Source organism: Malaclemys terrapin, chromosome 2 (assembly GCF_027887155.1).
Source record: "Malaclemys terrapin pileata isolate rMalTer1 chromosome 2, rMalTer1.hap1, whole genome shotgun sequence".
Taxonomy (NCBI): Eukaryota; Metazoa; Chordata; order Testudines; family Emydidae; genus Malaclemys; species Malaclemys terrapin.
The window spans coordinates 227,322,329-227,345,783 of NC_071506.1; the positions used below are offsets into that span (position 1 = coordinate 227,322,329).

Sequence of the window (23,455 nt, forward strand, 5' to 3'; positions counted from 1 at the left end):
GACAGAAAGATGTTTCTCATACACAGGATTTTAAAATGCATATGATTGAAAATATAGTGAATTCAATATATAGCATTGTCTTAAATCCGAATCTGGCTAGAAATTGCTTTTTTAAAATGCTGTATAACTTGAACTTTGTATTTGGCTGTGGGTGGGAATGAAACTATAGAGTTTGCAAAATCGCAGTTTTATTTCTAAAGCGATAGCCAGTATATTGTGAACACTATAATGTGCACAGTTTATGGTTTTACTTTCTAGAGGATCTTTGGCTTTTATGTAAATTTTATGCAAGGTTTTGATGGCTACAGACTTCCAAAGAATTCACCCAAAATTAACATTTGGCTTCTTGCCAGTGTAAGTTGCAAACACTGATAGCTATTTGTTTTATAGTTAATGATCTTTGGTAACCAAAATTAACATGATAGATATAAAACATTAGCAAATTTAGTTTTTTCTAACATTAAATTTAGCATATTGTACTATTTAGTTACTAGTGGAAATATGGTTCTGTTTATACTTCACTTCTAGATACTACAATAAAATGTTAAGTTTGCTTGTGAAATCTGTATATATAAGTTTAGAGACAAGGAATTTATTTCTTTGTCTACATGTTCCTTTGACAATAACATTATGCTAAGAAAGACAATTTTAAGAAAAATAAGAGCCTGCGTACCGTAATTTCAAATCCACTGCTTTAAGGTACTGAAGAATCTAAACAAGGCTATCCACAACGAATGCTCATGACATTGTAACTTTGTTAGAATGATGTAAAGGTCTCTGGGCTGTATCCTTTGCCGCACTTCCAAGACTTATGAATGACTATTCTGTAACTTTTGAGGAAGGAGTTCTGTGTTTGTTTTGTTTTGGTTTTAAGTTCCAGTTTCCCTATTTAAAAATTCTGGTCACCTATTGTAAAGTTAATTCCTAGTCTCATAAGGAGAAATTTCAGGATTTTTTTTCCTGGCGTTTAAACACTTCTGATTTTGATTAAGTGGCATGCTGAGCTGCACACGTCTCATGTCCATTATTTGCAAAAACAGCTTGTCTTCATTTTAAAAAATTACAATGAAACATGTACAAGAGGCCACCCTTATTAGGCCAACTCTTGTCTCAAAACAGCCTCAAAGGATCCCCGATCGTACTAAGCACAGCTTCATTAAAAGGTCTTTTCTGTTAAGCACCCAGTTTTAGTTGTTCATTTAATAGTTAGGTGACAGATTCTGCTATGTTAACTTTCCCTGTCACGGGGCCTGTCTTTCCTAGCTTTAGAACTGGTCACATCCAGTCACTGCTACATGTATAAATTCTGCCATGTCCCTGATTTCAAGAGTGTGTGTGTTTGGGGGGGGGGGGATGCCAAACCTTATTTGGCAGGTTGATCGCCCAGCTGCTGCAGCGGTTTACAACGTGTACAATAATCACTCTAGTGCTGCTGTCACTGCTTGCCTCCCTTAACTTGATACCTTACGGTTAGAAATCACTATTGTGCACTTAAGTGCAGATGTTGGTTTGAAACTGTTTCTACCTCTATCCCGCTCAACAACTCACTACAGCATGTACTTTAGTCACTTGGTATTGCAAACAGCGTAAATCCTACAGTCCTATATTTTCTCCAGTTTGTCTGGTGAATATTTTGGTGTCACTTTTTTTTTTTTTTTAAAGTTTCCTGGAAATGAGGAAAGATTTCCCATACACAGGTGAAACCATTCCTGCTTCTTACCTCTTGTCTGTTCTGACATATCAACAGCAAAACATTTAGGTGTTCAGTTTTTCAGCTCTTAAAAATCTGCTTCCCTGTATTTCACTGAGTCAGTGAAAAATCTGAATGAAATGCACACTCGACAAAAACACAACTGATGACTTTCATTCCCACTTCTCTTATCTTACGTTGTTGGGTAGGTGGTTTCTTAATGTCAAAAATTTAACTTTAAAGGTGGCTGTATTGACAGGAGGAGGGAGGGAGGGAGGCTGCAGTTGCTTCTGTGATACATTGTAGGACTGATAAGCCTCTAAAATTTTTGATTTCCTCATGTTTTGCCCATCTCTAGTCTTAATGTACTGTTCCTGTAGGTGAGTTACTGACTGCAGTCCATGGGGACTATTGTTACAGAAAGGTAAGAAATATCGTTTTAGTAGAGAGATTCTTCAGAAATGTTAGTGAAACAGAACCTTTCAATCCATTTATGTGAATGCTTGCAGTTTCTCTTTCAGGACTATTGGACGAAAAACGAACATACAGCTAAAGCATTCTAAAAAGAAAGCTCCCACCCCTCGCCCCACCAAAAAGGAATACATATTGGAATGGAACTTTGAGTTACAAAGCACTCAGATGTTTGCAAAGTGTCTTTATTATTTGAGGGACTCCCCAACTTTCTCTTCAGTTGGCAAAACCTGATGAGTTGAGCAGAACCAATTATTTAATCAAATGAAAAAAGGAGAGGTTTAGTCAATCTTTACTTTACCCTTTCTCTCTTCAAAACTAACATGAACTTCAGTGCTTGTGAAAAGTGACAGATCCTCTGTTTCCAGGGCTGCAAATCTATCTAGCCACTAAAATGTCATTGCCTCGGTCTTGTTCCAGTGGGATTGTTTTTGTGGATTAGAAAGTAGTCTAGACTCCATGTTCATTAAATACTTATAGTTTTCAGATGTTTGAAAGTTTTTGCACATTATTGTAAAGTGAGAGAAGCTTATTAGTGCATAGAGATGTATTTGTTAATGGGTTTCCATCACAATTACATTATATTCTGTAAAACCGTGAATGACTAAACTTAAGTAGAAACAGGCATTTATTTTATTTCTAAAGTGAAGTTAGAGTGGAGTGTGTAAATTTATAATCTTATTTGACTTCAGCTTTCATTCTCAAATTGCAGCAACAAGCAGCTTAACAATTTCTCAAACAGTTTGGAATGATTTAAATTTTTGAATAATTTGTAGTCTGTAGGCTGTTTGCAAGTACTCAGTATTGAATTATTGGCTGTTTTTGACTAGATACGCAGGTCAAATGGTATTCGGGTAGTATAACTCTTGGAATCAATTTTCTGGTGTGCAGATACTTGCATTTATAAATTCAGAAGTTGCTTTCTTGTGACTATTCTGTACTTCACTTAAATTTTGATCCCACAGACATTCATGTCAATGAATATATTGGCCAGAATGTCTGCATTTTCAGTCCATACTTTAAATCCTGATGCATTTTGAGGTAAAATGGCTTAGTACAGTTTGAAAATTGTCATTCCATTGAACTCTGGTCTGTCTTAGGTTACTTTTTTGATCTCATTGATATCATTTTGATATCTCTACACTGTTTCCTTTGTTACTCTTGTTTTAAAAAGTGAATATTTTTTGTCTTAGGTTTCAGCAGCAGCCCCAAGAAAAATATCTACTAGAGATCTAGGATTGTCTGGCATATGGATAATTAGGATCTTTCTTTAAATGTAGAAAAAATAGTTCTAATACTAGACGTTTATAATCGCAGGAGGTTAACCACTTACCTACAAAGGGAACATATTTATCGGTAGCCAGAGCTACGGATGCTCTTGGGGATAGCTTCCCCCTTCCCCCCCCCCCCCCCCCAGCCCTAAAGTATTTTCTAGTCAAAAGTACTTCCACTATTCCAGAGGGTCAGGTTTTCTCCCATTTTGAAGACTTCATGCCAGCAGTGGATGTTTTGTTTTTGTTTTCAAGGCCCTTATCTCTGCTTTACTGTGAACAGGCTTGTTCTCATTGCAGAAGACCTCTATAATTTGTTTCTGGTTCCAATCTGTTCTCCCAGCTCAAAATACTTCCAAGTGCATGATTCACTTGTGCTACAGGTGTTGATCTTAATACAGCTTTTCTGATGGGAGTTGCCTTGAAATTCTGTTCAACAGCAGGGTTCAATACTTTGCTTCCCTGCCCCATTCTCTTCTTCCCTCTTGTGGGGTTTAAACCATAATCATAATCCCCACAACAGAGGACTGGATACAATTTACTTTTTCCTACCCAATCTGGCAGTAGTTGGGTGGGTACAGAACTTCTCTTCTCCAGCCATTAGGTGTGGAGTATAGACTGGACAGCTAACAGACCCATCCCACATGGCAATACACATCACTACCAGTAGTGTTTGTTATTGCTGCAGTGACAGGCAGGCTATCAAAGTCAGCAAAAATGGTAGCTTGGGTACAAGTGATCATTACTCTGTTTGCACATTATAAATGTAATCAAGTTAAGTCCAGATCAATAATCTATATACACTTGGTGCTTTAAAAAAGCTCATTTTTGTAAAGCTGAAAACAATTACGAGTCAGAATCAGCTGGGAGGAAGAGTTTAATAAGAAAAATGTGAATGATAAGTGGGAATTGTTTAAGAACACTTTCCTAGATGCCCCAAAAGCCACAACCCCACAATTAAGGAAGATGGCCATCTTGGTTAAAAAAACAACCTGGTTTAGAGGAGTAGTGAAGACAGCTATATAAATAATATATAACACATGAATGAAAGGGGAAGTTGGTAGTGAGTACATATCAGAAGCTAGGAATTGTAGAAAAATTTTAAGGGAAGCAAAGGGACAAAAGGAAAAAAAAAATCTATGGCTAGCAAAGTTAAGGACAATGAGAATTTTTATATTGGGGAACAAAAAGAATCCTAACAATGGTATTGTTCCAATACAAAATGGAAATGGTAGAATTATCAATAATAATGCAGAAAAGGTAGAAGCATTCAATAAATATTTCTGTGTTTGGGGTAAAAACAGAGTATGTTCTATGATGATGATAACAGTCATTCCATTCCACTAGTATCTGAAGAGAATTTTATACAGCAGCAAATACAGTTAGACATTTTTAAATCAGAAGGTCCAGATAACTTGCATCCAAGAGTTTTTAAAGAGCCGGCTAAGGAGCTCTCCAGACCACTAATAATGGGTTTCAATATGTCTTGAAACATTGGGATGGTTCTGGAAGAAAGCTAACATGGCAAAATTTGGAAAGGATAAAGGAGATGACCTGGGTAATTATAGGCTTGTCCCTCTGACGTTAATACTTGGCAAGAAAATGGAGCTGCTGATACAGGATTTGATTAATAAAGAATTAATGGAGGGTAATGTAATTCATCCAAATCAACATCCGTTTATGAAAATAGATCCTGTCAAACTAACTTGATATCTTTTATTGATGAGATTACAAAATTTGTAGTTAAAAGTGATAGTGTTGATCTATTGTATTTAGACTTCTGTAAGGTATTTCCCTGGGTACCACATAACATTTTGACTTAAACTAGAAAGATATAAAATTAACGTAGCCATCTTTTAATCCATTTGATGTGTGCCAACTAATAAGTCTCAAAATGTCATTGTGAATCGGGAATCATCACTGAGCAGGTGTGTTTTTACTGGTCCCCAAAGGAATCTGTTCTTGGCCCTATACTATTTAACATTTTTATGAATGCCCTGGAAGAAAACATAGTAATCACTGATAAAAGTTTGCAGATGAGTCAAAAATTGGTGGAGTGGTAGATAATGGAAAGGAGAGGTGATTGATAACAGAGCATTCAGGATCTCTTGGTGAGCTTGGCGCAAGCAAATAATACGCATTTTAATGTAGCTAAATGTATAAACCCAGGAACAAAGAATTTAAGACGTACTTTCAGAACTCTTTGTTGGGAAGCAGCAACTCTGAAAAGATTTTGGGGTCATAGTGGATTATCTGCTGAACATAGCTCCCAGTGTGATGTGTGGCCAAAAGGGCTAATGTGATCCTTGGATGCATGAACAGGGGAATCTCGAGTACAAGTAGAGCAGTTATTTTACCTCTGTATTTGGCACTGGTGCAACCCCTGCTGAAATATTGTATCCAGTTCTAGAATCTATATTTGAAGCAAGATGTTGATAAATTGGAGAGGATTCAGAGAAGGGCCATGAGAATAGTTAAAGGATTAGAAAACATGCCTTACAGTGATAGACTTGAGGAGCACAATTTATTTAGTACAACAGAGTTAAGGACTTATATAATCAAGTCTATATAAGTACCTACATGGGGAACAAATATTTGATAATGGGCTCTTCAGTCTAGCAGAGAATGGTATAACATGTTCCAGTGACTGGAATTTGAAGCTAGACAAATTCAGACTGGAAATAAGGCATAAATTTATAAACAGCGAGAGTAAATTAACCATTGGAACAACTTATCAAGGGTTATGGTAGATTCTCCATCACTGTCGCTTTTAGATCAAGATGGGATGTTTTTCTAAAAGATGTTCTCTACGAATCATTCGGGGGAAGTTCTATGGCCTGGGTTATACAGGAGGTCAGACTAGATTATCACAATGGTCCCTTCTGGCCTTAGAATCTATGAATAAGTAATTTTACTAGACGTTTTATTTTTCTTAAGTCCTAGTAAAAGTGAAACACAAACTGAAGTTAAACCCTTGGGTTTATGATTTTAAAAATATTTACCAGGGACCCAACGTGGGGGGTCGGAGTCTCCTATCAAACTCCAGCAGCCACTAAGGGATGGGGAGCAAGGAGCCCAGATTCCGTGGTGAGCAGTTGGGCAATGCATTGCTAAGTCAAAGTAAGAATAATGCTGCAGTGGTTCCATTGATGTTATAGCTCCAGACTGGGGTGGGGGGAGAATCTCTCTCTCTCTCTCTCTCTCTCTCTCTCTCGACTTTTTTTCAGACCCAGCTTCCCAACAATGACTGCTGCAGTCATAGAGGCTATACACTGCCACAGCTGCTGCTTCTCCTCCCCCCCCCCACTGTGCACTGAATGTGAGGCACCCCACCCTCCCCATAGCCCAGAGGCTCTATGCTTTAAGGATGGACAGGAAGTGAAAGTGCAATCTACCCACATTTATATCTGCTGTGTTGCTCCAGTGTATGCTTGAGCTACATACCTGAGGCCATAGAGACTAAGTGGTTGGTGGAGCATCTCACCCTCAGTTCCCTATTAAGGCTCTTTGTTTCCTGGGAATTCATTCTCCTGATTGGGAGCCTGAGAGAGCACTTGGACTGGGAGCCTCCTGGGGAGAACAGACAGGAAGCATGGGAGAATGGACAGGGTTAGGGTTAACCATCTTTTCAAAATGCAAAAATGGGACACTTGCAGGAGCCACGCCACACTCCATGACGCTGCCCCCTGCCTCTCCTCTTCCTTGCTAAGGCCCTGCCCCCTGGTCAGACCAGAAGCCGGAGCCGCCCAGAATGCCTGGGCTGCTGTGGGGAGTCCCGGACCCTCCACCTGCACTGAGAGGTGGGAGGCGGTTCCCAAGAGCAGCCCTTGGGGCATGCCTCTCAGGGCAGGTGGAGACTCCGGGACTCCAGGACATCCCACAGCAGCCTGGGCTCCATGGGTGGCTCTTACTACTGCCCGTCTTCGGGGCCTCGGAGGGAAGAGGAGGAGGGGGCCTTGTGGCGAGGGGGACTAAAGCCCACCTCAGCTCCCTTCCCCCGGGGAAGAGGCTGGTGCTGCTTCTGAGCCTCAGGCAGGCACAGAGTGGCACTGCAGGAAATCTGGGACAAATGCTGTCCCGGAGTCATTCAACCTGAGACTTGAAATGTGCATTTCAGTTCTGTCCCACCCACTTAGGGATGGGTGGTCCCCCTAGATAGGATGCTGGACTGGGCCTTGAGAGACTGGGGGTGAGTTTCCGTAGAGGTGACCCAGAGCCTGCCTGTGACTTTGGGCAAGACACTTAATGTGGCTGTTACCTCCACTATCCATCTGTAAAACGGGGATAATACTTTCTGACCTCAAAAGGGTGCTGTGAGGATAAAATCTACTAATGATTGTGGGGTGCTCGGATACTGGGTGATGAGCCAGTACTTAAGACAATCAGTTCTATGTGTACTGTAGCTTTGGCACTACGGAAATGGGCAAACACAAAAGTCACGTGTGGAACCACAGTGGATTGATTATTCTGAATGATTTTCTTTCTACCTGGTATAATGCATAAGTCACTGTTTAATGCTAAACAACGAGGAGTCCTTGTAGCACCTTAAAGACTAACAAATTTATTTGGGCATAAGCTTTCATGGGCTAGAACCCACTTCATCAGATGCATGGAGTGGAAAATACAGTAGCAGGTATAAATACACAGCACACGAAAAGATGGGAGGTGCCATATGAAGTGGGAGGTCAGTCTAACAAGACAATTCAATTAAGAGTAAGATACCAAGGGAGGAAAAATCACTTTTGTTGTGGTAATGAGTGGCCCATTTCAAACAGTTGACAAGAAGGTGTGAGTAACAGTAGGGGGAAATTAATATGGGGGGAATTAGGTTTTGTAATGACCCAACCACCCCCAGTCTTTATTCAGGTCTAATGCTTATTTTTCCAATGTATCTTATGCCCAATCACACTGCATCTCCCTGAGCTGTAAATCAGGAAGGCAATAGTGTACTCTCCATTTGGGAGATAAGCAACTATCTGGAGGCCAAACATTCTCTAAACATCTGGCTAGATCTTAGCAATGCTTTCCATTGGGAGGGCAGCTTGTGAGTGGAGGAAATATGTATTTTACAGAAGGTTTTGAAATGACTGAAGCTCTTTAATAATATAGTTTATGCATGACCCTTCAATTTTGTATGTTTTTTTTTTTCCCCAGGCTTTGCTTGTAAAGAGATCTGAGAATTCTTCTTAGTCAGTTAGCCATGAAGTGGTTGTTAAAGACTTTTTTCTTTAAAAGCCTATCATTTTGAATGTATACTGTACACAGTTAATGTCTTTGATATAGTCTCCATCTGAGTTCTAATACTTATTTTATCAGAGGAAATTGTGAGCTAAACCTACTTCCCCCTGTAATTAGTGTTCTCTTCTCAGATCGCTGTAAATGGATACTGTAGGAAATGCTAAATTCTGGAAGAGCAAAACTCCTGGGGTAGATTTACCGAGTATCCATCACAGAAGTGGTCCCTGTTTCCACAATACAAATATACAGCAGTACTCACAAAAACATTTTTCCTCTATATGGTCTTATTCAAATTAGTTGTGCTCACAACTATATAAGCTTGTTCTCAGTGATTGTTTCCAAAAGATGGTTCAAAAGCCAATTTTGCTGTTGCAACTAATTTCCTGTAGTTGCTGTAGTCACAAGCTTTCAGCTTCACTTTACTTTTGTGCTATTGTGGCTTTGAAATTTTTTAAACTAACAAAAATTATGCTCTCAAACTGAAAAGTTCAGGTTAGTGCAAATCCTTTAAAGCAATAACATTTCAAACCAGAGCTTTTTAATATCAATAGAAAATTGTACAGGAGCAAAAAAGTCAATATTTTTGCAACCATGGCTCTCACTCAGTTTACAGTTTTTGCCATTGTGTGCCTAAAAGTCTCTGGATGCCTTAAACAAGACTTGTATGAAGTCAAAATTGACATGTAAATACACCCAAGTAAAAGATAAATCCAGTGCAGAAAGGAGACATTTCCTCCCTTGCAATAAACCAGATTTGAAATTGACACACATTAGAAAGATACTAGAATGGTGCTATGGCAGATGTTCTTAGGGAGACACAAAATATCTAAATTGAAGTAATATTTTTGATCTGAAATATGCTCAGATATCTTTATACTATAAAACTAGAGCAGGTCAAAATTTCAGGTTGATGAAAAATGGCTTTTTAAAATGGAAATTTGTATTTCTTGACATTTTAAAGTTTTTGACAAACTGAAAATCAAAAGCAATTTTTTTTTCTTTCAAAAACTTCCATGGAAAAAGTTAGATAAAATTTGGGGTTTTTTAAAATTTTTTGGGGAGGAATACTTAACATTTTCTGACCTGCTTTATATAGTGTTGAAAAGAGACCTGAGCTTTGCCAAACTGGATCAAAGCAGCATTCAGTCTAAACCCTTGTCCTGTCGCTCACACTGACCAATTTTGAATGCTGCCTTCCTGGGAAGGTGTTAAAATGTGATTCAATTACATAGCACTGTTAGGTGCTTTCTTGATAGTTTAGGTACAGCTATGTCAATAATGCAGAAAATACACATTTCATCCCTCTCCAAAACCCCCACAGAATTTGCCACCTCCCACACTTTGCAAGTTTCAGAGTAACAGCCGTGTTAGTCTGTATCCGCAAAAAGAAGAACAGGAGTACTTGTGGCACCTTAGAGACTAACAAATTTATTAGAGCATAAGCTTTCGTGGACTACAGCCCACTTCTTCAGATGCATATACACTTTGCACATTCTCTCACTAGGACAGCATAATTTGGGCAGTATGAGCAGCACGTTTAGCACTGGATCCTAATATTGTTACATCTAACGTTGATACTATAGGGATAAGGTGGTGGGAGCAGTAAATAAAGTTTGCACTTGGATTCTGTTCTTCCTCATGAGATCAGATGGATAGATGTGACTTTACAGTCATACTAATGCTTTCCACAACAGCCCAGCAAGCCAGCTGTCAGGTGATATCTCCTTTACCTGGACATACTTATCAAAACTTGGAGAAAGAGATTCTGGGAAAATTGCTTCACCTTTAAAATAAATAAATAAATAAATACATTTGTGGGTTGTTGTTGTTTTTTAAAGTAGGGTCCTATCTGTGCTGCATTATTTTATGGTGAGTTCTTCTTAATCCCAGATGGTCATCTGTTTGTGCACTGAATCATAGACATTGATAGCTGAAGGGAAATTAACTATAATGTAACACATATCCTGAGGCATTTAGTTGGACTGGTCATACATTGGATAAACACGTATTTGCCTGGGTTTGTTTTAAATTAACTTTCTTTTACTTTAGATAAAGGGTAAATGGGAGCTACCAGTTTGGCTATCTCTACATCTCTCATTCATCTGCTTTTAAATATCAATTTCTTAGACCTTTTAATCTCCATGTTATCTGCGAAAATTTCAATTTGTATCAGGGAAGCTGGGTCTGAAAAAAAGTCGAGAGAGAGATGGTTTCTCCCCCCACTCCCGTCTGGATTGGGTAACTACTTTTTAAAAAATATCTAAACTTACCTTTCTGTCTTGCTTCTAACTGTTTTGGTTTTCACCAAACCCCCATCCCAGATTGTGGTATCCAAGCAAGGATATTCTTAAGCAGCTTCCATGCTGAGGAATGGATTTTAACTTCCTAATTTTATTCTCCACACTATGTCTAAGGTGTGAATGCTTTTCTTAAAAACAAAAAAAACCAACAATACAGCAACCTCAAACCCTGCGAAGGTTGGTGTTCTAGGACTACCTCTCGTTATAATCTCCCTTTGAAGATACTGACTTTTTATATTATGGCTACCATTTCTTACTAAGGCTTTGTCTGCACTTAAGTTTTGACCATATAGCTATGCTGGAAAAGTCCTTATAGCATAGTCTCAGTTATAATGCCAAAAGCACTTAATTGCGACTATAACTTTGGCCACACTAGGCCTTTTGCAAAAGAGCTATGTTTAAAAAAAAAAAAATTCACTCCCCTGACTGACATTGCTGTGCCAGCAGAATGGAAGTGTAGACCTGGCCTTAGGGGCTGAAGTGTGTTTACCTTGAGCCAGTCTCTCGACCTCTGCTTTCTTCCCCAACCACCACCTCTTTCTCACCTCACCAGCGTTTGTTCTTCTCAACTCCTTTTTAAAAGACACATTACAAACAACTTCATTTTTCCCCTGATTGTTTGTAAACATTCCAGGGGATTTTTAAAAGTGTTGGGGAAGTTCCCTGGCTGCATTCTAACTCAGACTAGATGATCACAATCATCCCTTCTGGCCCTTGGAATCCCTGCATCTGTTAAGTGCCTGCAAACCCCCCCCCCCCCCCCCCCCCCCCACACACACACAAAATCCCCACATGGTCATACTGTATGACCCTCATCCTCCTTTCATCTGTCCTGATCTCATTGTTTGCCATTTTGGTTGTGTTGTACGCATGTTTGTTAACAAATTCATGAAAGACATTTGGACAAATTAATCTAGTTGCTCTATGTGAGAAGAAAAAAATTCAGAAGTTAATGTTAGAATCCAGCTCATCAGTGGAAGAAATATGGTGTGGCTCTTTAATCCTCTTTTGCTTGTGGTCTTGACATCTTGAGACTCATGTGCTTTGCCATACCACAATAAAAGGCCTAGAGCTAGAGCAATAAGAGTTGCGTGAAATACCCATGTTGCTCTGAAAGTGCACAGTCCTATGTTCAGCTGAACAATTCAGTTAGTTAGAAGTAGAATCCCTTGAATGAATAAATATGCAAAACCTGCATGGGAAACGAAATATTTGTAAACTGTAAATTTGAGTTACCCTGCTATTCAAGAGTGAAATTTTCTTGTCGAGCAGCCGATAAAGCAGTTATGATTGGGACTCAGTTGGTGTACGGTAACAGTATTTATAATGAAGTCAGAGTTGGCTTTAAAGTCTGATGAATGAGAAAGTCCACTGTATAAGGCTGCAGCTTTTTGTGAGAGAGACATCTGTGCTATAACAAGAGAGGGAGACCCAGTTTAGACAAATGCTGGAACCAGGGCTTTAGGAAAAGGAATGACTTTTTCTTCTAGCTTAGATTAAATATTTATACAAATGAACTTTTCTTTTCAGCCGCTCATCAGAATTGCGGCTGCACCACCAACTTGGCTTTGAATTTTGTTCTGATTGCCCAACAAGGCTGTACATGGAGAGAGTGTTGCAGAAGAGCCACTTAAACAAAAAATGTTTGTTTTAAAGCAGAACTAGAGGCTTTGGGTTTTAGGGATGAAAATTACGGGGGGAGGGAGAAGGTAAGGCAAAACAGAATGGGAAGTAAATCTGGAAGAGGAAGGATGGGAGTAGAAACTAGAGTTGATATAAAAACATGGAGGGAAAACAGAACATAAAGATGAGCGAAAAGTACAAGAATGGAGTATTTGGAGAGAATTGTGGTAAAGGGGCTACTTCTCTCTTTCAGCAGATACACACACCAACAGCTGCTATTATTTTTTTTCCGAATACAGTTAAATACAATTTGATTAGGTGTTAATCTTTCAGTGTTAATCATCCTTAATGCCTTACTGCTTGAGACTGAGATGGCCAGGAAAATAAAGGTTTATAATGAAGACAATGCTATCATGATGACATGTTTCTTTGACCCAACAAGATTACTACTGTTTTTCTGAAAGGATGTTAGATCTGCTTCCAGTCCTTTGAGGGAACTTCTTAAATCTGTTTGGTAAAGCAATTCTTTTGAGAAAAAGGGAACTCAAGTTACTTGTGTGTTAAAACCATGACTAACTTTGTCCCTGTTTGTGGCAGCACAGAAGGGAAACGGGGAAGAAAATGAGTGGTGGTAAAGAGGAACCTGGGTGAAGAGGGTGGGATGCTGAATGTGCAGGATGGATAGCTTTATTAATCACAAAAGTGTAGTGTGTTGCAGATATGACTTTTTAGAATGAATAAGAAGCTCCTGTTGTGTGGGTTGTTTTTTTTGTTCTGTTTTGTTTTTAGTGTTGTGTAGGCAACATTCTGGAAAAAAAGAGGAGTTTTGGGGTTTTCCCTGAAGAATTCAGTATCTGTAAAGATAGTAGTATCAGTTATGTGTTGTTAGAATGAAATAAATTAACTATAAATCTGAAACATCATTTCCCCATCTCCTTCAGAGCTTTCCCTCCCCTCAAAAGCTGGTGGCATTTTCTGAATTGTGGTGTATATTTAAAAATCTTTGGGACAGGACACAAATTTAATACACACATATAACCAGTTTACAAAATATTGGAGAAATTTTATTCTGCAAAGCTGTACAGAACACTGGGAATTTCAGTCCTGTTCTTATAACAGATGGTTAAAATAAAAACAAAAAATTAAATGTAAGATATTGCAGTTTTGGACCTGGGTGAACTTGAGTTGGCTGATCATTACAGAGTTTAATTGTAACTTTAAATGTAAACTTGTGAAAAAACAGAATAGTTAAATTATTTTATAGTACTATCAAGTCAGTGACACTGCAGTGTTGTTGATGTAATGTAGAAATGAAATTGCCTTATCAGACAATGGACTGTCTAGTCTACTATCCTATCAGAAGAAAAACACTTATAGAGGCTTTTTGAAGCCAGGGCCTGCCTTGCTTTTGCATTTTGGACAGCACCTAGTACAGTGGGACACTGATGTTAATGGGCGCTCTGGATATTCCACTTATTTTTATTGTGGCAAGTTATTGCATAAATTATCTAGAGGAGACGTTTTCTCTCTCTAATCCTGGGCAGTGAGTGAGTAGCTGGTTTATGTCCTAAAGCATGAAGTCAGAAAATCCTATGACTTTCACATTTACTCTAGTTAGTTAATTACTTAGTTAGTTCATATATATATTATATATTTTCTATATAAATATTAGATCCCTTTTTTTAACCCTCCTGAAGTCTTAGCATCAGTGATACTTAGTAGTGTGTTTGTAAGTGTGAATCAGTTTTAAATTTTGGAATTTCAGAAGGGTTTCAGAGAAGTCTCCAATTTCTACAGGATTGTCCTAAAAGGAGCTTGTTTAAATTAATAACATAGACTAAACAAATTTCTAGTTGAATGAAGGAAGAGTTTAAACTTTTAACTATTGTGTAATAGACCAAGTGCTGTCAGAAAACTCTTTAATAGTTCCTAAATGAAGTAGATGGGAAAATACTGCTGTTCAGGGTGATTCTTCATGACTAAATTTGGGGAACAATGTACTGCCATTTATGTGTCTGACTAGAAAAGTTACATTTCAAGTGTCTGCATATATTTCCTATTTAACAAATGGCAGAGAAAGGAATAAACTGCAGTTCAATTCAGAATTGTTTTTTACATTGTACTAAATGTCTACAGTACATCAATAAATGTTTTTCTTGGTACACTTCTAATTTCTCATTGAAACATACCATGCTTTGAAGTCGTACTTATTTTATTTTAAAGACCAGTTATTTTGCATGTTTATCTTAGTTGTGGTTGTTAGAGATTTATAGGAATTGTGAACTGTGCTGTTCTGATGCATGTGGATTTTTTCTTCATATCAAATGGTTTTCCTCCCCTCATCAGTATTATGCTACATATTTAACATTAAGTGAATATTTGTAGAGAAAATGGTATATGTGACACCTTATAGGTTGCAGATTTAGTTTTTGTTGCTCAATGTGAATTGCAAACTGCTTAGGCATTGCTTTAGTACCTTAACAGGATTTATGACTTGAGATAAAATGTTAAAATCTGATGAACCATAATAACGTGATTGCTGTCTATACCAGTTACTGCTGTTCAGTTATTTCTATTATTCAACAAATTCTTAATGGGAAGAAAATTAAATTTTAAAACAATGTAGGTTTAGGAAAAGGTTAAAAGATTTTGAGATAGAGGAAAATGGGGTGATAACTGAGACTTCTAACTTTACCAAATATATTTGAAAACTGGCTCTGTCTGGAATATTTTATATTTTCTCACCCTTTTCTAAAATTATGACTATTTTTCCATTATGGTTATGGAGAAGGTGATTGCTCCAAATGAAACTTTAGTTATTAGACAAGGAGCTGATTGGAATTGTAGTTCTTCCCCATAATCTTTCTCCATACCGGTTTCTCCTCCTGCCCTTCTTCCAAAACACAAGGCCGCCACAACTTCTACATGGTTGTCAAGTGATTGCTGCTTCTGGGTCACCCAGGGCTTTTCAACATGGGGAATTTGACCAGAATAGCTTATTATTTTTGTCAATCCCCTCATGTAGATGAGAGCTCAGGAAAAACCAAATATATGAGATTTCAAATGCAGATCTCGAAGTTGGGAGGGATGGAAAAAATGAACAAACTGCATGCACCCTTCCATGAATATCCTCTATCCACAACCCCAAAGTGGGAAGTTCTTTTGAATATTATGCATTCTACAGTTTACAAGTTCTAGTGTATAGTGTAATGACAGGTGATGCCTTTTTGTCAAGAAATTTTGAAACTCAAATTTGCAACTTCTTTTCCCTTTGATAGGTGCTGGATAGTTTGTTAGCTCAATATGGAACAGTGGAGAACTGTGAGCAAGGTACACAAGCTCTAAACTCAAATTGATTTCAGATTTATAGAGGGTGAAGTGAGTGGGAAGTGAACTTAATTTTTTCTTCTGTTGCATTTTCCCCTCTAGTGAACACTGACACAGAGACTGCAGTAGTAAATGTAACATACGCCAATAAGGACCAGGCTAGACAGTAAGTATATTTTTGTTCACTTTGCTTTTATAGCTTAACTCATAAATCTGAGCTCAGCATATCTTGATGTAAAGTAGTACAGACACCCCCCAATTTACGCAATCGTTCTGTTCTGGAAAGTCTTGTGTAACTTGAATTTTGCGTAAGTCGGAAACGTATACTCGTACGTTACGCAAATATTTCCACAACTCGAAAATCCTATTTTGGGCTTATGGAACTTTTTCCGTAAGTGCGAATTTGCATAAGTCCGGTCTTGCATAACCCGGGGAGTGTCTGTATGTATATTTTTGCTTCTGTTCAATTGCACCTTAGGAAAGCTTCTCCGCTTTACCTCAATTTACTGTCAGTTGTACACCAACTTTCTTTCCTGCTTTTTTAAATATTTGAAATCCTGAAGATGTGAATTCAGAATTGGGAAAACTATTTACCACAAATCTCTCTTAGGAGCGGATCAAAATCCCACTGACTCCAATAAATACCCTCATTTTCTGTCAGTGGGCTTTGGATCAGGCTTGTAAAAACTTTGCTAAAAACTCTTAGTAAAGCTAGAGGCCTGGTGCATTTTCATTACCTCCTGAGGGTGTGCCCTCTCTTGATTTTTTGCTAATTTTGGTTAAAATCTCCCCTGAAGATTGAACGTTTTGTCAGTTGGAAAGTTGCTGCTGCTTTTAAATAAATATGTAACTTGAAATGATCCATTTGCCTTATTCTGATTTTATGAATTATTCTGTCTTTTTTAATTTAACATCTATTACCTGTTGATTTATTTGCTTGTATCTACGGTTTTTGGCGTCTTTTAATCCAAAGATATCGTATTTTAATCTTTTTAAATTTATTTTTTATAATTTCACTTACTGGATAGGAGAAGATTGCCTTTGTATTAACATTTTGTATCACATTAGACATATTAATGTATGTATAATTTTGCCTTTCCAAGATGAGTGAGGGAGTGTCTTCCTTGAGACATCTCAGATATTCCATCTTCTTATCTGTGGCATAGGCATGCTCTTTCACTCTCCTAACCACAACAGTACAAAAAACATACAGAAATGTTGGGATCTTTTTACTTTGAAATTCCTGCCACCTTGTGGCTAACTATAAGCAGCAGTTGAGATGCACTCTTACTTCTTACGGTACATAGTGATATAACATTTGCACCAACCCATAATTCAGTAATTCCATTTTGCTCCCCAGAATTTTTTTAAGTGTTTCTGCCAATTAATGCAATCTAAACGAATTTCACTTGTGGAACATGGGACATAAGCAGTTTTCCTTTAAGAGGAAGTGTATCAGGGATCCAGAGATTGAGTTGCTGTTTAATTTTCTTTTCCTTTCAGAAGTTCCATATTTTAGGAGTCTATCTTGCCTTGAAATTCTGTCTTAATGATTTTGTAGTAAAATTTATAAATGTTTTTAGCACCAAAAGAATAAAAGATATTGGAACCACATTGAAACTTTGTCATGTGTCAGAACATGGCTTTGAACAAAATGTGAACAAAATGTGTCTGAAAATACCCCATGGAATTGTGTAATCCATGCTTTGGATCTAGAAACTGACATGACTTCTTGAATGTTTCATGTCTTTTTGCTAACCTTAGAGGTAGGTTCAACAACTGGCAACTGTCTTGCTGCTACTGTACTCCTGAATATATTCCTTATTAAAATACAGTTTTTAAAGTTAATCACAAATAGACACAATGATAAGACAGCCAGTCACTGGTCCATTGGAAACAAACTTTGTTATACATGGGGAGAGGAAATCAAATAATTGAAAATAGCTCATTTGAGGCAGATGAACTAGAGGCAAACGTAAACTTTGGAGGAGGGACTGAAGTGAATATTGGATGGAACTTTTGAATAATGAAGGGTTGTGTGGAATTTGTAGTACACTCTAGCATAGCTGTCAGTACTTGTATTGGATAGAAACCTAATGAACAGATGGATGAAGAGAATGTGTTGTGAATGTTAAAATGTGGATTCGCAGGTTACAAAGGGTGAATTATGGTTCCTGATAGAAAGTGTGGTTAGGCCTTTAACTATGGTTGGGTAGTTGGATATGAACTCTCATCTTTTAGAGAGACCACAAACAGGAGAGGTAGCCAGGTGCGTGTGTGTGTATATATTTAAAAAGAAAAGCTCTGTGAGGCCTCTGTCATGAAAATTAACTGTTGAAAGGGTACACATGGCTTTTCTCTTTTATTGACTGATGTTAAGTTTCAGTTGGCTGGATTTCCAGGCACAGATGAAGTTTGCTACTTGAAACAGGTTCAAGTGGGAAGTAATGGCTATAAAATTAATGAGCTCTGATTTCACTAAGATAGTGGTCAGTCTGAATATGAATGAGAACTGGGCTTTATGAAGCTGCTTATGACAATTGAACTCAACAGCTGATACTGGTTTCACATTTAGGATATGTTTAGGATTAATAAAGCTCTTAGATTGCAAACTGCTTTGAGCCAGAGACCATGTCTTCATGTGTATTTGTATAGTGCTTCCAACAGAGGTGCCTTGATCCTGATTGGGGCATCTAGGGGCTACTGCAATGCAACTAAATATAAAGCTAGCATTTAGTAGGGTTGGTTTACAAACTATGGCTGGTAGTAACCTATAAAGCTGACCACATCTCAGCTGCAGCACCATTTGCTTAAGCAATAGTTGAATTTTATGGTGTATTTCCTTGTTGAAGTGTGTATTAGCAGAAATATATAACAGCCTGTGTGTTGGTAATGCTATAATACAAGACTGAGATGATATTGAACCTGTTTGCAGTTGTTTAGAATCTTTAAAAGCATTATTGTTTTGAAATAAAATGTCTCTTGGTTTTAGTTCAGAAATAAGCTTCTGAGGCTGCATTTTGTGTTATCAAAATGTGGGGGAAATTGCCAAGTTAGTTTTTTTAGGTTGTGATCAGACAGCTCAGACATGTATGCCTTGGTGTTCTTTGTATTGAACGTTGGCCTGTAGTCAGTGCTGAAAAAGAGCTGCCAGAAGAAAACTGTTTCAAGAAAGACAATGTTTTGAACTTTGAAAATAGTAGACTGAGTAAATGCAGGACATCAAATTCTGGATGGTACAAGAGTGGATAGGGCAGCTGTCAGGGGACTCATTCCTCCTTTGCTGTGTGCTCCCTGCAAGCTGTTTTGGGTGGGCTGTTGCTGGTCATTCCTAGCGGTGGTGTCATTTGGAGTCCCACGGCATTCCATCTAGTCTCCTCTCTTGTGCCATGTTTATTTGGGGCCATTGGAACAGTTGATGAGGATGCATGAGTTGTCCCTCAGCTCTGTATCCAGCTCAGCCTTTTTAGCCAGTGCTGTCAAATGCTTAGCCAGTATCTGGGTGAGATGGGGGCGTGGATGAGTTAGCGGGTGGAGATGATACTTGCATTCTAAGGGAAGCAATCAGAAGACAGGATTCTGTCTGCCCTTCTGATAGATGATTTGTCTATTTCTGGTGTCTAATCCCCACTGGCTGTTACAGTGTAGTAGCAGTGACCAGAAATGAGGGGTGGTCCCCTTCCTTCCCTTCCTCCCTCCCCCCAAGTCTTCATCTGACTAGAAAATTCTGACTGTTCCTTTCAGATGCTGCAAGCCTAGCTAATGTGATTATTGTGTTTGCCATCTCAAAACAGGAGTCCTGTAACATATTCTACCTGGGGCTACACATCTTAAATCAATCCAGATACTGATACAGAATGCTGCAGCTCTCTTCAACAGCATATCTCAGTGGGAGCATATAAGTCCAGTGGTCTGTGACTTGCATTGTTGGCTTATTGATTTCAGGGTAGAGTTGAAGGGAATTTTTTTGACCTACTGTATAAGTCCCTAAGTGGCTTGGGACCTGCCTATTGAGAGATTACCTCTCCTTCTGCCATCTTGACAAACTCACAATCAACATAGGCACTGGAGCCCATTTGTGTAACAGAAGAGCCTGTTGATTGTGAGGTCCCAAGCCACTTAGGGACTTATACAGTAGGTCAAAATCATGCCCCTTGCGGTAAACTTCAAAACCCTACTCTTATCATTTCCCTCGATCTAAAATAATCCACATTTGTTGACCGCCAAGGCATGCTACGGGACCCATCTCTTTACCCGGGCTTTTGCGAGGGAGGGTCATTTTAGGGGTGAATGTTTGGGGGTGAAGGGAGGGAAAGGGGTATTGTTTGGATCTGGTTTTATTGTGGTTGATTATTTTCTTTGGCTTGGGGATGAATACATGCTGGCTCTATTTTTGAACTGACTATATTTTAATTTCTGGCTACAGTGCCTAGACCTTAAGGATGTATGCCTTTTCAGATATAGTATAACCTGATAAGTATTATTAGCATCCGAAAGCTGCACTGGAGTATGTTTGTTTTATGAGACACATGTATGCATCAGAGTACGCTGTTATGACACTGGACAGTATATAGTGCAAAGAAACCATACCTTTTTAATGACAGGTACACATCTGAAACATTTTGTGGTGTTGCATAAATTCTTGATCATGTATCAAATACTGTTGCAATACCTGCTGCAAGGGGGCAGAACTAAGGTTGCTATGGGAACCAAACCGTGAAAATCCTGAGTTTTGTGAAATTTCAGTCTGTTATATTTCTATTGTGGTTTTATGTTGTTTTTTTAATGTTGAAAACTACTTATGAAAGAAATACCGGCATTTAAATGCAGAAGAATATAATTATGCAAAAGAAATGCTGCCATCCAAGACCTTCATGCAAATGTGTCCACTGGAAAAAATTTTTAGTATTGTAGACACAGGTTGGGCTTGGGACTGAAATACCTTGCCCACATAGTCTTTGGTGCCATCAGAACACCAGTGAATAACAGGTTAACCATAAGACGTGGAACCTTAAGGGGGAAGGGGTTGTGTTCAGCAGTTGAGAATATTGTTTAGCCTACCCCAGCATGAGAGGGACAGAGCGACAGACACACTTGCCTTGGAAGCTGATGAGAAGACCATACCAAGACCTGCTGCTCTTGATTTGAAACCAAGAACTTATATGAAAACATGATATACCGAATATTTCTTTCATTCTAATGCAGGAAGCCATTTATTTCTGAGCGAGTTCACTGGTTTTATGTCTAACAGGTTATGAACAATGGCCATTGCCCTCTGCTAAACATACTGTTTTATCTCTGATAAAATACTTGTACTGTGAGCATCCTGTCCAGCTGATCACCGCTTCTCACTCTTGCAGTTGACTGGCATAGAGATGTTGTTGTTGTTGTTGTTGTTGGTTTTTTTTTTTTTTTTTTTTTTTTTTTTTTTAACTTAACAGACTGAATTAAACAAGATTTGGGGTGTCGTCTCCTGGTGTTAACAGGTTCAGTGCTCTCTATTTAACACTTCTCTCTCAACTTCTTCCCTTTATCTCCACCAAGCCACTTTTATTTTTTTTCACATCAGTAGTAGATAGTTTGTAGGTCAGAGTTTGGCAGGCACAAACTGGTGCCTCTTGATACAAGTTGTTCACCAGCCTTCCATTAAACAAGTCTTTCATGTTGACTATGCAGAGTCTCATGAGGTCTGAGCTAAGGATGACTAAGTAGCATTTGTCCTGTTTGATCACCTCATTTTTGCTCTATTGAATTGGTGTTTTGAAATGGCACTGGTCTCACAGGTGCCAGAAGGAGAGGTTCTGAATGTGTGCAGTCTCACTATTGTCCACTCTGCAAATAGTGCTAGATATATGGGTCGCAAAGAACAGGAAACATTTTCACCCATCAGATTTTTTTTTTTTTTTAAATCCTTTGTCCCCTTCCATCTGCAGACATTATTATTTCCTATTTGCTTAGGCTGGAAGGCGCTTCTAGTGGGATTGAGATACCACTTATTTCTTTATGCCATGCTGACACCATTGAGATCAACAAAGGTGCTAGAGTCCCCTTGTTGTACATGAGTGGGAGCTTCTGAAGTGTAGTTTGCTTCCTCACTTTCTCCACTGAAGCCTGGGTTAGTTAACCTTCTGCTCACACTGCAAGGGCCGTCTTTTCTCCCAAGGATTTGGGAGGAGGTGGTTGAAGAATACAGAGATGTGATAGCTGTTGGGATTTGGTGTTTAAATTGTTGGGCAATTGGTTGGCTCTGCGAGGAGCAGCTTTATTACAGAAGGTGGGTTTAAAATGAACTTCAGTGGTCTATTAGGGCATCCAGAGCGTGGGATGGTCACTTACTGTAGTTTTAATTAGTAAAAATAAGTAAATCTAGTCCAGTAGTACACTTCTTCCCACTCTAGTCCCTACTCATCTTTTACATTTATTTAATCTCACCCCACCCCCCTTTCCAGTTCTCACTACTTTCTTTGTATTTAAGCGATGTACTAACTTAATGAAATCACAGCAATAAGTTCTGATCTATATAGTAATTTAAAAAATCCTGCTTATGTTGCACTGAAAACACACAGGGCTGCACAGTCGCTGCTGTGTCATCTATGGTGTGTAGAAGTGATATATATGCAGATGGAGATGCAGGCGGAAATATTTCCTTAAACCTATGTAAGAAAGCTATGCACTGGTTTGGTGTAGGGTTGCTCATAACAGTGCTAGGATTCTGCCATAAAGCTTTTTTCTTGAAGCAAAAGCAGCTTGAAGCATTTTGTTTGAGGGTTAGAAGATGACAGTATGTGAACTTGGCAAACAAATGTGGGAAGGAATAAGGTATAGGCGGGGGGAATCAGCAATGGGCCTAACACCACCTTTGTAAAATGACTTATTTTCCACTCAATCCCCTCGTCATCTTTTTATTAAGCACAAAATATATAAAAACATTAAGGTTGCAAAGTCAAAACACTCAGAAGTTGGGAAATGTCAGAATTAAAGTTGCCTGTGCAATCTTAATTTGGCCCCTTGTGCATTATGATACTGTCTTTAATTCCATGATCACATGTTCCTTTTTTTGCAGGACACCTGCCTCATACAATGCAGAGGATGGATGGCGGTCAATTAATGAGCAGCTAGTCAATGTGTGGCCTGTGCCTTATTTACTGCACACTATTCAAACCCCAGAATTGCTAGTTTCCTCATTGACTTTTCTTTGGCAGTCCTCACTATATAGCATCCTGGTGCTTCACCAATATTAATTTATTTCCATAACGTCCTGTGAGGTCAGGGGTGTGTGGTATTCCTATTTTATAGATAGGGATCTGAGGCAGAGAGAGATCAAGGTTAAAAGTATCCACTAATTTTGGGTGCTCAATCTGAGACTCCTAGGGCCCTCTGCATCCAGGTCAAATGCTGCCTGCACCAGGAGGGAGGTCTTTAGGAGCACAGGAGAGAGTGTTTCCCTACTCTCAGTTCAGGGGCCTGGACCTGCCTGGCATGGTCTATAGCAGCCCAAAACTGCAACTGCAGTCCTGCTCAGCCCCAGACTGGAA

At 38.7% G+C, this 23,455-nt stretch overlaps 1 protein-coding gene across 1 annotated transcript in view; it reads left to right on the forward strand.

The window, feature by feature from the left end:
• Positions 1-23,455, forward strand: part of IGF2BP3 (insulin like growth factor 2 mRNA binding protein 3) — a 167,625-nt gene that overhangs the window by 72,022 nt on the left and 72,148 nt on the right. The window contains exons 5-6 of the mRNA XM_054017064.1: positions 15,872-15,923; positions 16,023-16,086. Of these exons, the coding sequence (XP_053873039.1) occupies positions 15,872-15,923; positions 16,023-16,086 (116 nt within the window). The remainder of the gene's footprint in view (positions 1-15,871; positions 15,924-16,022; positions 16,087-23,455) is intronic.